Below are 13,200 nucleotides of genomic sequence, written 5' to 3'. Positions count from 1 at the left end.
GTTACTGTGAATTAGCCTGTATTGAGCTTCCACTTATTAGTACTGTACTTTCTCAGGTTCAGCGCGTAAAGCTGCCGATGATATCATGGGGTGAACTCAATTATAGAGCCAGGCGAGGATAAATAAAACACTGTCTCTTTAATTAGCGCACCAATAACAACATGGTACGGAAACTACGTAACTCGAAACAGACTCTCAGGTCGTTAATATAGTCCATGGTCGGAGCAAACTTACACAGCCGAGGGATCTACAAACAAGAGGTCAGAGAGGGGAGTCTGATAGTCCGTACACAGAAAAACACGATCCGAATCAAAGGGGTTAGGCAAAACTCGGTGGTCACAAGGTAGTCCATGGTCAGAGCTGGAATAACAGGTACAGAAACCGCTGGAAAGTCTGCACATACGTTAGAACGATCTGGCAGTTTTCTGGTGGGGGAAAGCTGCCTATAAAGGGATGAAAACAGTTAAAAACAATGAGTGCTGATTAAAGCAAAACGTCTGAACCTAAGGTGAAACAGAAACAGGAAGTAATGTTGAAATAAAAACATGAGAATGGAAGCTGAAGTGACAGAATCATGACAGTACCCCCCACACAAGGATGGCTCCCAGACATCCAAACACAAACCAAAACCAGAGCAGGGCCAAGCAGGGAGAGAGGCTGAGGCGGGGGGAAAAAAAAAAAAAAAAAAAAAAAAAAAACACACAAATGACAATAACCACTGGGCCCACAAACAAAAGTTCAAGAACAAAGACAGGGGGAACCAGGACCAAACAGGCAAAAAAAATAAAAAACCTAGAAAAACATAGTTCAAGTCCATGGGATGCCCACAAACAAACAGGGCACCACCACTCAAGAGGACAGCCACAGGACCTGGCAGATGGCTGGAGGTCTGGAGTTGTCTTCAGCGCTGGACAGAGAACCGGGGGGTCAGGACCACTGACGATCCACCAGACCGGACCTCAGCCAGTGCTGCGCTGGTGCTGCCACCAGCAGGAACAGGCTCTGTGGCCGTGTTGGCGCACCAGCTGACCCTCTCAGGAACAGGCTCAGTGGCGGCATCGGCTCGCTGGGTGACCCGCTTGGGATTAGGAACAGGTTCGGTGGGGGCGTTGGGCGCACCGGCTGACCCACTCGAGAACAGGAACAGGCTCCGGGGGGGGCTTTGGTGGCCCGGCCAATTTTTTTTTTGGGAGAAGGGGGGTGCCATCACTGTCAGCGAACCCCTCAGGAGCTGGGAGAAGGGGGTTGCTGTCATTGTCGGTGAACCCCTCTGGAACTGGGAGACATGGGGCGGCATCACCGTCATTGTTGGCAAAGCCCTCTGGAGGAAGGACTGAGCATTGCAGCTGTCGACCTACCAGGGAACAGGAACAGGGGCAACATCGATGTCATTGGCGGTGCACCCATCAGGAGGAAGGGCAGAGGGGGTGTTGAGGCTGTCAACCCACCAGGGACCAGGAACAGGTTGATGTGGCAGCTTTCCGGTGGGGGAAAGCTGCCTATAAAGGGGTGAAAACAGGTGGAAACGATGAGTGCTGATTAAAGTAAAAAAGTCCAAAACTAAGGTGACACAGAAACAGGAAGTAATGTCAAAATAAAAGCATGAGAATGGAAGCCAACGGGACAGAATCAGAACATAAATCTATTTTTGCAGAAATTACAAATTTCTATATCATACATTTATGTATACTGTAGTAACTCAACTCACTTTTGACAAAATAGTTATCATGGTTGCCAATTATATTGTTCATGTATGTGTGACCTTTACCCTTAATGTTGAGCTTCCTAACTTGAGTTCTCCTGTGATATATGCATGCAGTATCTGTCAGGTGTCAGGGTATTGGTGGCAGGCCATTGCTTTAAGATAACAGCAAATTATTTCAAGATGCCAAGACAGTAAATCTTTATTCGCCACACCTTTAGTTGTGTTTCCATAAATTTGCATCACTGTTGTGTAAGTAAGTGTTATGGTTTAGTCCCCCTCACCAGGAGGGTGAGGGAGAACTGGGGTTGGACTCAAGATGGCTGACCCAGGTGCTAGTACAAAAAATGGAGGTTTAATGGAATAAAAAAAAAAACAACAAAGTGACAACATAACAGGGTCCATAATACATACAACAAGGGAAGGGCAGTGATGACTAAGGAGACCAGGTACACATACACACTAATGCGCAGAGACAACACCCCCCCAAAAAAAAAAAAAAAAAAAAAAAAAAAAAAAAAAAAAAAAAAAAAAAAAAAAAAAAAAAAAAAAAAAATGCGGGTCAAACACAACCTTTGTATAACTTACTTTAAGTATTGTCCGTTACACGTCGCAATGCTCCGGCCCAGGCGGAGCATCTGCCCGAGGTATAAATAAGGAGGAAAACTAATCAGCGGGATGCACCTCAGCTGTGTGCACCGACAAACGAGTCGCCAATTACCGAGTGCAACACAGCTGAGGTGCAGAATCCCGCAGATCAAGAAAATAGAGGAGAGAAAGGGGGAGGAGAGGCAGCGGCCGCCGAGCGGCCCTGACAGTAAGTGGGCCATTGCAAAGTTGAGTGTCCTTGACGCCAGTGTTTTTGAGCTGTCAAGGAGAAACTGCACTTCAGATTGTTTTTCCTTTCTTTCAGTTTTTTCAAATGAAACAAAGGCGTGGAGACCTTATTTCATGCACCAGATTGTTAAAATACTTGAAGGCACTGAAGTATACTTACTTGACACCCTGGGTTACTGTTTTCTTAGCTGTCTTACTCTTGCATGTTTTAATATATGCCATTAACAAGCAGTTTGGTGTGTGAAATGAGCATTAGCTTTGACAAGACATGTAAGCTTTTTTTGCATCACTATAGGAAAAATCTAAAAGCCATCTGGAGGCCATGTGAGCCTGGAGTAAAAACAGCTGCCCTTAGTGTTTTAGTAGTTCCTGAACTCTGTGTGATGATTAACAGCTTATTATGTTGTGTTTGTCTGTTTCCCTCAGGCAGAATTAATGTTTTGTCTCTTAGAACTGCTTTGACAAATTTAATTAAAGAGCTGTAATTCAGCATCATGTATCACACACAGTATCTAGAGATGTACAGTGATAGGCTAAGCTCTGAAGCCAGAAGGAAAGTCTCCTTTCAAATTAATTAAAGCATCTCCATTACTACAAAGTGCTGGTGGTAAGCTGTGTTGGCAGTGTGTCACACCGGTGTGGCATTGGTATTACATTCCTGATAGAGGCAACCAAATACAAGCCTCAGTGGCTAGTGCACGAATTCATCTTCTTATAGTGCTTTAAAATAATGATATATAAAGTTACTGTTTGTGTGTTGGTTCATAAAATAAACAGTATTCTCACAAGCACTGATGTCCACTTTAAAAAAGATGACCCATTTTTCAAAATAATAAAATGAACTGCAGAAAAGATCATTTGTAACTGTATATTAGTGTCTGGCTGTAATTTGTGGAAAGTAATTGAGTACATTTGTTAACTTTACTGGAGTATTTCAATTTTCTTCCATTTATACTTCAACTCTCTACATTTCAAAGAGAAATGTTCTACATCAGGGGTCACCAACATGGTGCCCGCAGGCACCAGGTCGCCCGCAAGGACATGAGATGCCCGCAGGCCTGTTCTAAAAATAGCTCACCATAGGCACTTACCAGTGAGATGCATCAAATTTTTTTGTTGCTATCCTTCACAGTCGCATTGGTGTAAATTAGAAAATGACAATATAAAAAAAAAAACTTTAAAAAAGTTTCATATTAGCTCGTGAAGGATTAGAACATGTAGATTGGAAGACTGAAGATCATAAACAGCATCCGCTCCAGAGCTAAACAGCACAGAATAATTCAAGGTGCTATTGGAGGAGCTGTCAGCTGAATATGGTGACCTGTTACTACAAGCAGAAATCTGATGGCTTCGCAGGGGACGAATTTTGCTTCATTTTTTGTCACTTTTGGGTGAAATCAAAGAGTTTATGCAATCCAAAGGCGAAGACACCTCACTGCTGGAGGACACTGAGTGGACACTTGACCTTGCATTTTTAGTGGACATTACTGGAAAACTGAACCATTTTAACTGTGAACTGCAAGGTAAAGGTAAGACTGTTGCTGACATGATAAGTGCTTTAAATGCATTTAAGGCCCAGATGAATATTATCCCTGTGCATTTATAGAGAAAAAAGGTGCTGCACTTTCCCTCTGTTCAGATGGTGCTGAGAGACAATGCTTCTGCGTCTGAGACTTTTGACAAAGTTGCAGAAAATTATTCTCAAGTCATAAACAGACTTGGGCAAGAGTTTTAGAACAGGTTTTGTGACCTTGATCAGCTTCAGCCATGTGTGTCATTCATTTCCAATCCTTTCATGAACGCGGACACAACATGCATTGCTGAGCAACTAAGTGCAATGTTCAGCTTGGATGCTGGACAGGTGGAGATTGAAATTGTAACATTGCAAAATGACCTCCACCTCAAAGCCTATCAGGCTGTACCAAACCTTTGGTGCCTTGTTGACACAGAAAAGTACAGTGGTGTATGCACAGCAGCTATGAAGGTTGTCAGCCTGTTTGGTTCAACCTATTTTTGTGAATCAGCCTTTTCCGACATGAGCTTCATCAAGAACAAACACAGAACATGCCTCACTGATGCACATCTGCAAGACTCAGAGTTGCAGTGTCAAGTTACACCCCAGATTACAATACACTGGTGAACAGCATGCAATGCCAGGCTTCCCACTAGAAACAGATAACAGATGTTCTTAGTGGCAACATGGCAGTGCCATGGCAAAGTTTAATTCATATATTGAAAAATCGCAACAAATGTGTTTATAAAATGTAACATTTGATAATTTTCAGATTTGGTGTTAAGATTTATTAAAAAATCTGAAAGTTGATTTTTGTATGTTACATAATTGATAATTTGTACAAACATTGTGCAACGTAGCGCATGATTTGTTAAAAATAGTTAGTGGCTAGTGAAAATGGGACATTGTGATTTCCTAGGAATGTTGATCATTTGAACATGTAAATACTTGCAGAGATTTATAAAATAAAGTGTTGCATATTGATATTTGTTTCCTACCTTGTTAAATCATTGTTGATAATTATTGTGAGAAATCTTTAACACGATCAGCATCTTCACAGATGAATATCATTAATTATTAATAATGACATATAATTAAAGGTAAATTGAGCAAATTTGTTATTTCAGAAGTGTGTATCAAACTGGTAGCCCTTCGCATTAATCGGTACCCAAGAAGTAGCTCTCAGTTTCAAAAAGGTTGGTGACCCCTGTTCTATATATTACTGCACTACATATAATTAACAGCTATAGATGTTATGTTATAGAATAAATTGGAATCTTATATGAAAATTACAAGGTATAGCATGCTGCATACTGTATGCAGTAATCAATTAAGATCCTCAGTATATAAAGTATAGTTTAAATTAGTTCCACTACAATGCTACATACACACTAATGCAATGATATACTATAGTGTAACACAAAGGCCATTTTTCCACAGTTGTTGTAATTTTATGTTGGGTGCTGATGTTAATCTCTGTGCTATAATACACTTTTAAACTGTGTTTTTATGATCTACAACACAACAGACACTCCGAATCCACTTCCAGACTATTACCATTAACACCAGGAGGCAAAGGTGAACAAAATTAGTTTTTTCCAAGTCATTAGTCCTGGGGAAATGTATTAGGACTTAAGAAAGTCTACAGTAAAAACTGGGATTTCTGCAATAATTCACCCTGCAGCTTCTGAGAGTGGCAAAAGACTCCCTTGCTCCACGTCTAGATGATAAGACCTTTGATTGCTCAACCCTTCAGTGCTCTAAAAACTTGTCTATTTTCTTTCAGCTCTCATGGCTGCTGTCTCCGTTATTGGAGTGGAGAAATAACCATTGTGGAAAAGCCTGAAACTAGGCCTGTGGCTCAGTAGAAATGTTTTAATTAACTGGAACAATGTTTAATACAGTCCTCAGGACACTGGAAGAACAAATGGGCACTGCAGAAGCCTATTGTTGGACTCTGGTCTGGCAGCCTGCTTCAGGCTGCAGTGGATTTGGGTGAAGGTCTGCCTTATATGAATGCCTCTGTGACTTCTAGATCATGACTAAAAACCACTCAGCTACTCAGGCTCACAGCAAGGGATTTATGGAGTCCTGCTCTGGGGAAGGTGCCAAAGACACACAGTCACCTTCAGTTTCTTCCCCTTGAGTACCTTCATGTCTTTATTATCTGGATGGAAATTATTGCAAGCCAGTGTTATTTGAAGCCACTAAAAAAGTCACCTGATCAGAATCTTGAGATTCATTATTTCCTCTGCACAACCACATGGGAGAGTAGTTTTCCATTATGGATGATGACATTTTACAATGTAGCAAACAAATACAGATATGGAATGTATTCACTATAATCACGCTCTGTTGAGTTGCTTGCTGAAAGAGCACTCTGAGAAACAAGGCTGGAAGAGAGGCTGAAAATGTTTCTGAAGAAAAATACTCCCTGGTGTCTTTATTGGTGTTTTAATCAACTCTTTTCTCTTTTATTGATTTCAGCAAGAGGCATTTCATAAAGCAGCAGACCAGAACAGGTTGGCAGTGTGTACCTTCCGTTGAACAGGCAGCAAACTTTTCACCATGAATCCTGAGCCGTGGTACACCATCAGAAAATGACACTTCTGCTTCTCTCCCCAGAACAAACATTTTTTTTTGCTTTGTCTGTTGTTTGGTGCATATTTTATCTCCATAATTAACAAATGTAATTAGAATTATGGCTTCTCGTGACAATGCCGTCAGCCCACTTGTCTCATTAGAGTGATAACAATTTTCATGACATTACTCAATCACCTTGGTCCCTATCTGGAAAAATAATCAGAATGATGGCTTTAAAGCTTTGATCTCTTGCGTCTTGGAATGTGTCTCACATTGTGTAATTAGATTTACAGACAAATAATGGTCACTATATTCTCTTGTATTAAGCACACTGATAAACCAAGACTTCACTTTACAGGGATATTTTCCACTTACTAATGTCTTTACCATATTAATGCTAACCTGACTTAATGGCTCAGTGAGCTCAGATATAAGATGTCAGGCCCTTCATGCTAGCTCATAGCCATTTTCTCATCATTCTTTTTCATTTATCTCACTACCTTTTCATATCAACTTGTGCAAAAATAACACAAAAAAGCATTTTAGTGATTCAAATCAGCCAAACAATCCTGCTACACAGACATTAATTTGTTGTTATTATACTGATAGCAGGACTCATAAAAAGATACTAAAAAGGCAGGATTAAGCCCTTATTAAAAGTAATCATTCCTCGTCATTTGCAGCTGTTGCTGGAATTAAACTAACACACATTATGGGTTGTCATTAATGTTCTGAGTCACCATAATGCCTTTGTTTATCGAGTAGTTACTGAGCTGAAGATTGTCATCTATTCTCAAATACTGAAGGATTCAGAAAGCAATGGTTCCCGGAACAAATGAATAGTTTATCATTTTTGAATGAAGGAGCAAATACGCAAAATGTTACTTTTATAGCCACACAATGTGTTGTTTACCTAGAGGTGTTAGTCAGTCTTTTCAGATAGGAAACTCTCCAAAACTCTTGATTGTCATTCAAGGACAACAACAATTGCCCTTGGCAGATGAAGCCCTACAGTATGTACAGAACTGTAGGAGTCTCATTGCCAGGTTTTCCCCAGAAATCCTAGAGATCAGCAGAGCACAGGATTTTTTCTGCTCAAAGAAGTGACTTGTGCGATTGAGTCCTTACCTAGAAAATCTACAGCAATTCTCTGTGCAAATTACTGCCTGTCTGGCTTTTTATGCAGTGTGGAGCTTCCCATACCTGTCACCCAGCAGACTGATGTGGTCCATTTTGCTTTGCTTTTTCTCTGTGTTGTTCCTCGTTTACAGGAACTTGGGACTGTGCTCCTCACACACAGCTGTGCATAGAGCACAATGCTCCTTAGTCACAAGTAGAGACTGTATGTGCAGTTTATCAGAAAACATACAGTATGAACAAGCAGAGTACAAACTTGCAGAAATGTGACATCTTTCTTGGTTTGCCTGAAGTCAGCTTGCTGAAGTCCTTGTTTTACCTCTAAACCAATGAGGGAAGTCCCAATTTTAAAGGACTTGTACACAAGGGAGTGCATGTACAGACACCATGCATGTAACGCTACAATATAACTGAGATGATTGGATGCTGCTGTTTAACCAGTTAGCCCTGTTAGCAGTTGTTGCTTTCCAGGAACTTGATTTAGTACTACCTCCTGGGGGGGGGGTGCTGAAATTTAGCTCAGTGGAAACAAAAGCAGAACCCATGATAAGGGGTATATGTTCTGTTATGAGTTAGTAGGTTCCCACAGTCAAAAAGGCCTAATAATGAGTTGAGCAGTAGCTTAACCTGAGTAGACACAATGCAGATGTAAGGCAGGGTCATGCTGTCACGAATCTGCTCAGCAGATTAATGACGGCATGGCCTGATACCCATTGTGGGGCCTGGCAAAAACTGCCAAATGACTGTATGAGCAAGACTTTCTTGGCTGGCAATATGGCTCCCATTATATTGTCATATATGTGCAGAGCCAAGGTTTTTTTTGCCCTGTTTCCAGTTTTTGTGCAGACAGAGCAGTATTAGTTTTCTCATCTACATGTAAGTCACATTTCAGGAAATTTGCTCATTCACTTTCTTTACTGTATATCCAGAGTTCTTATTTTACTTTGACAAACAGTTATAATTATTAGAACAGCTGAGGGTTATGTACCTTGTCAAAGGGTACTGTGATAGTGGTTTCATGTTATTTAACCTAGTTGGACATGATGGAGGAATAACCTTTGTAAGCTAAGGGACAATAGTTGGGGTTATATTAAGTTCAACCTCTACAAATAAGAGGAACTATTTGTTTTGGGAATACCTTTGGTGATAAGTGGTAATAGTTTGATGGTTTAGGCACTGAATCACTGTAATAAATACAGAAAGTGCAGAATAATACATGGCAAAACATTTCATCCTTGAAACTGTATACTGACATTCACTCAGTCCTCTTTGTCTTTATCTGGAAATGTTCTCTCAGTCTTGTTCTGGGTGTCTGGATCAATGAAAACTTGAAAATGTTTTTGTAGGGTGAATCATTGTGGTGGTGCATCAGCCTGTGAGAGAGAAGCAGAATGAATATGTGCTTTCATGAACCAGGTTTGGATGTTTTGACCTTCATCTAAAACTGAAATTACTCTAAAGTCATCTAAAATAACATTTTTACACAGAGTACTGCTGGTTTCCTGTTTGAGAAAAGAGATGGCCTGAATCAGACTTTTTTACATTTATATTATTACATTATTTCATAAGCTGTATATGGCTGCAGTACAAGAAAAATCAACTGAAACATACTGTAAAATGTCACCTTTTCAGGACTGATAAAAAACAAATCTCTTTAAAGTTGGACACCCTTGATATTTCAAAATCTTATTTTTATAAGGTGTGTTTTTGCAGCTTATGCAGTTACCAACATTACTCATGACAAAAAGGGTTTTGGGTTATATTCATATATATAATGAACAGAACTAAAGAAGCAATTAGTTTGTGTTGCTGCAGTAAATATTAACAGTTCTTCCACGGTGTGACAGATGACGACTAGTTTTCTCAACATTCATGCAGCTGGTTCTCCTCTGCATGGTACTGAATGTCAATCTGCAGATCTCTCCCACACTCAGTAGCTACCAGTGATGCTGCACTAATTAGCCAACCCTCTCGAGTAGCCAGGGCCTCCCAGTGGCATCTGTGCCAAACAGAATTATTAAAGAAGGAGGGAGGAGGAGCTGCACCTCCTTTGCAGGGGAGCAAACACACAGGTTCACTTTAGTGTTCATTTCATTGTCTTCTGGTTGGAGAGCCACCTCTGTCATCAGTATTAACACCTAGATACATTTGTCACTGTAATGCACACTTCTTTATTTTTTTTTACTAAAATCTAGTTAAAATTTCATATGATTCACATAATTACAATTTCTTATTCTAATAAGCACTGTCTTAAGGAGCAGAGATGGTTTGTGACAGGCATTGAAAAGCTGTTGTGTAGATTCAGATGATGTGTCAAAGTAGTGGAGGTGTGTGTGTGTGTGTGTGTGTGTGTGTGTGTGTGTGTGTCTTTGTAGGGTAGTGGTATAGAGTAGTCTGTGCCCTTCAGTCCTGGAAACAGAGCTGCCTAATAAATAGATTAATTTTCCACACCACAAATTTTATGATTTAATAATCACTGGCCCTCCTCTCCAAAGCACTTGGCCTTCCTCACCTCCTGTCTTCAGGCGTTCTATCAACTTTGATGGCTTATTTGCTGATTTGTTTACTTATTTATGGTTCCCCCCTTCCCCCCGCCCCCCCACCCCGAAATGTGAAGGATGACCTTTAAAGAAGAACACTTCCTGCCAGACATGTGAAGGAGGTTTCACTCTCTGCTCAGAAAAAACTCTTCCTCTCTTCTATTCTCACACATTATCTTTTGTCACTTATGTGCATCAATACTTTTATGACCAAATCTTAAGTAAGGAAGTTTGTTTTTACAAATAGTAATATATTTTATTTGACACGTAACTGAAATTTCATTCTTTCTACAAGCATTTCACAAGACACTGGCATAATTGTCAATAACATCTGAATCAAAAAGCATGTAATGCATGAAAAGAATAATATGAACTTACAAAATAACACAAGATTTGACATTTTAGAATAGGCTTCTTTGACTGCTTGATGAAAGTTATTACATGAGAAGACTGATACCACACCTACATCTGTCTAGAAAATATAGAGCTACAATCAGCAGCCTATTAGCTTATCTTAGCATGAAGACCTGAAACAGGGGGAAACAGGCTGCCTAGCTTTGGCCAGTGATAACAAAAATTACTCAATTAGCATCTATAAAGCTTAATAATTAACATGTTGTATCTCTTTTGTGTAATAAGTATGTACAAAATGAAGTGTAAAATGTGAAATTGTGCAAAAACAAAAGCCACTACTGAGATGCTGCTGTCTGTGATCTGATGTGTGTCTAGCTAAAAGCCTGATGTTTCTGCACCACAGTTTGGAGTCCGCTGACATGTATGAATGTATTTTTGGACATCTTTGGTTTTAATATGTGTCTATATTATGTTCTGTCATTTGAAATGTGTGTATTTGAAGATCTGTGGGCTATTTTGGGTGTGTGATTTGATGTAAATGTTGAGTGGCCCTGCTCTACATTAGCTAATGAGCTGCAGTTTGCTCAGCTTCTTTTCTATCTCTATCTCTCTCTCACGCTCTCACTCACTTTCCCTGTAATGTATTCTTTCAGTACAGCCCCTGTGGGACTACACGTTTTCTTTGGGAGGTGAAATTTCATGCAGCATCTTTATTCCCTGTATTGAGAGCAGCTGTATATTCACACTAGCACACAATTAAAGGTGACAGCATTTAACCAGTGTGTGTTTCTACCGATGTGTTTTAGCATGCACATGTGTAATTGCATGTGCAATATCACAGGAAATAAGAAAGAGCTGCAACATCAGTAGTCAACACTGCTGGTAACAGGAGTATCTAATAGATCTTCCATACAAACTAACCTATGATGGAGTATGTGTATGTATCATAACGAAACTGGTAATGTACATAAATGGGGATTTTAAAAAAATGCTCTAAATGGAATAACAAAAATTATGGTATGCCACAGCATATCATGTGTGAATCCTTGCTGTACATATAGACACTGAGCTGTGATATCAGGATTTATGCTGACAGTAATGCTGACATTAATGTGAAAAGTGCGAGTCATCAAGCAAAAAACTATGGATTGATCCGCCCTCATTTTTCTTTCATGATGTAATGCAGTAATACTACTTGGACAGATAATACAATTTTATTGTGTATTTTATGATAAAGTGATGTTGGTCCGTCTGGATCGCAGAAATGTTGTATTTCTTAATAAGTGTATAGACAGATGCCTGATGTTCATATTTACACTGATTCAAAGGTCTGGCCAAATCACTTGTAAGTCTCTGGCTTTTTCCTATTGAATTTATTGGCTTCCTGACCCATAGGGGTTCCGCAAGTCAATTGAATTATTTGACTTGAAAGTGGTCAACTTTCTTTTATTGAGTTAGCGGTGCTCTAAAGCTCCACATAGGCATGCCTGTTTCCCTTTCTTTTGTCAGTAGTAGTTTGCTTTATTTTCAGCCTTTGACGGAGGCCTGTATATCCAGTTTGCTATTTGCTTGTATAATTTTATTCCATTAAAATTGCATTTATTTTACTTGCCAAAATACATCGCAATAGTGTAAACAGAAGATGTGTGGCTGAGATAAAGAAACTCCCCATATATTGTTCACCTCAGGAAGAGAAAAAAACATCAAACTGAATGATTTACTAATTTTATTTCTGAAACTATAGAACTAGAAGTGAGAAAGCAGTACAAAAACAGAACAGACATGTCATTAAGCAAGAGGCATTAAAACATAAAGAATAATTCAGCTGAGCTCTCTCTTTGTGTTCCTTTTCCTCTGCAGAAATTTGTCAAAGAATCCTCTCAGCACTCTGTCATGGCAGCTCTTCCAGCATCTCCAAATCTCTGAGCTGTAAGTCTTCCTTCCTTCTCTGATCTCTCATTGGCTTTTGTTTATATTTTATTACAACAATTTATCATCACTCCTGGCACACTTTCTGCTTCAGTACGAAATGTCTTCACCGCATGCCTTTGTAATTCCTGTTTCTGTTGTACAAAACCTCTAATTTGTCTGAGCACATGCAAAAGACTCAACCTATAGGCACCATACTGGCACTGTGATCTTATAAGTCATTTGTTGACTTAATTAACACACACAAAGGAAATGTAATGGCCTGGTAGGAGGAGGGAGTCTGACATAATTTTCTTGTTTGTCATTAAGATTTTAGCGATTATTGTGTTTATGGAATGAGTTTGCTCTTTCACCACTGGGGAGAACACTGTGATGCCAGCCCAGTGTAATTTACACATCATTACACCTGTCAGTACTGCCCATCATTTGAACCTTAGCGGTGCTGAACACTGCTTCCTGATGCAGCATATAAAGCTATGAAATATGGCTTGATGTGATATAAGACTATTTCAGGCAAGCCTTCAAGCCTTCTTATTGTGCTATTTTCAGAGGTAGAAGCAGGGCAGGGCCTCTGAGAACACAGCACAATGCTGATATGGGGAGGG

General features: G+C 39.8%; 1 protein-coding gene across 1 annotated transcript in view; it reads left to right on the top strand.

Annotated features, from left to right (window-relative positions):
• The first annotated feature begins 4,376 nt into the window (after positions 1 to 4,376).
• The window catches only part of LOC109969925 (NT-3 growth factor receptor-like), a 205,316-nt gene continuing 196,492 nt past the window's right edge, over positions 4,377 to 13,200 (top strand). Inside the window, exons 1-2 of the mRNA XM_020617153.1 lie at positions 4,377 to 4,457; positions 12,492 to 12,595. Of these exons, the coding sequence (XP_020472809.1) occupies positions 4,377 to 4,457; positions 12,492 to 12,595 (185 nt within the window). The remainder of the gene's footprint in view (positions 4,458 to 12,491; positions 12,596 to 13,200) is intronic.

Source organism: Monopterus albus, unplaced genomic scaffold, assembly GCF_001952655.1.
Source record: "Monopterus albus unplaced genomic scaffold, M_albus_1.0 scaffold186.1, whole genome shotgun sequence".
Lineage (NCBI taxonomy): Eukaryota > Metazoa > Chordata > Actinopteri > Synbranchiformes > Synbranchidae > Monopterus > Monopterus albus.
Note: the sequence above shows the minus strand (reverse complement) of the source record. Positions and strands in the feature narration are given on the sequence as shown.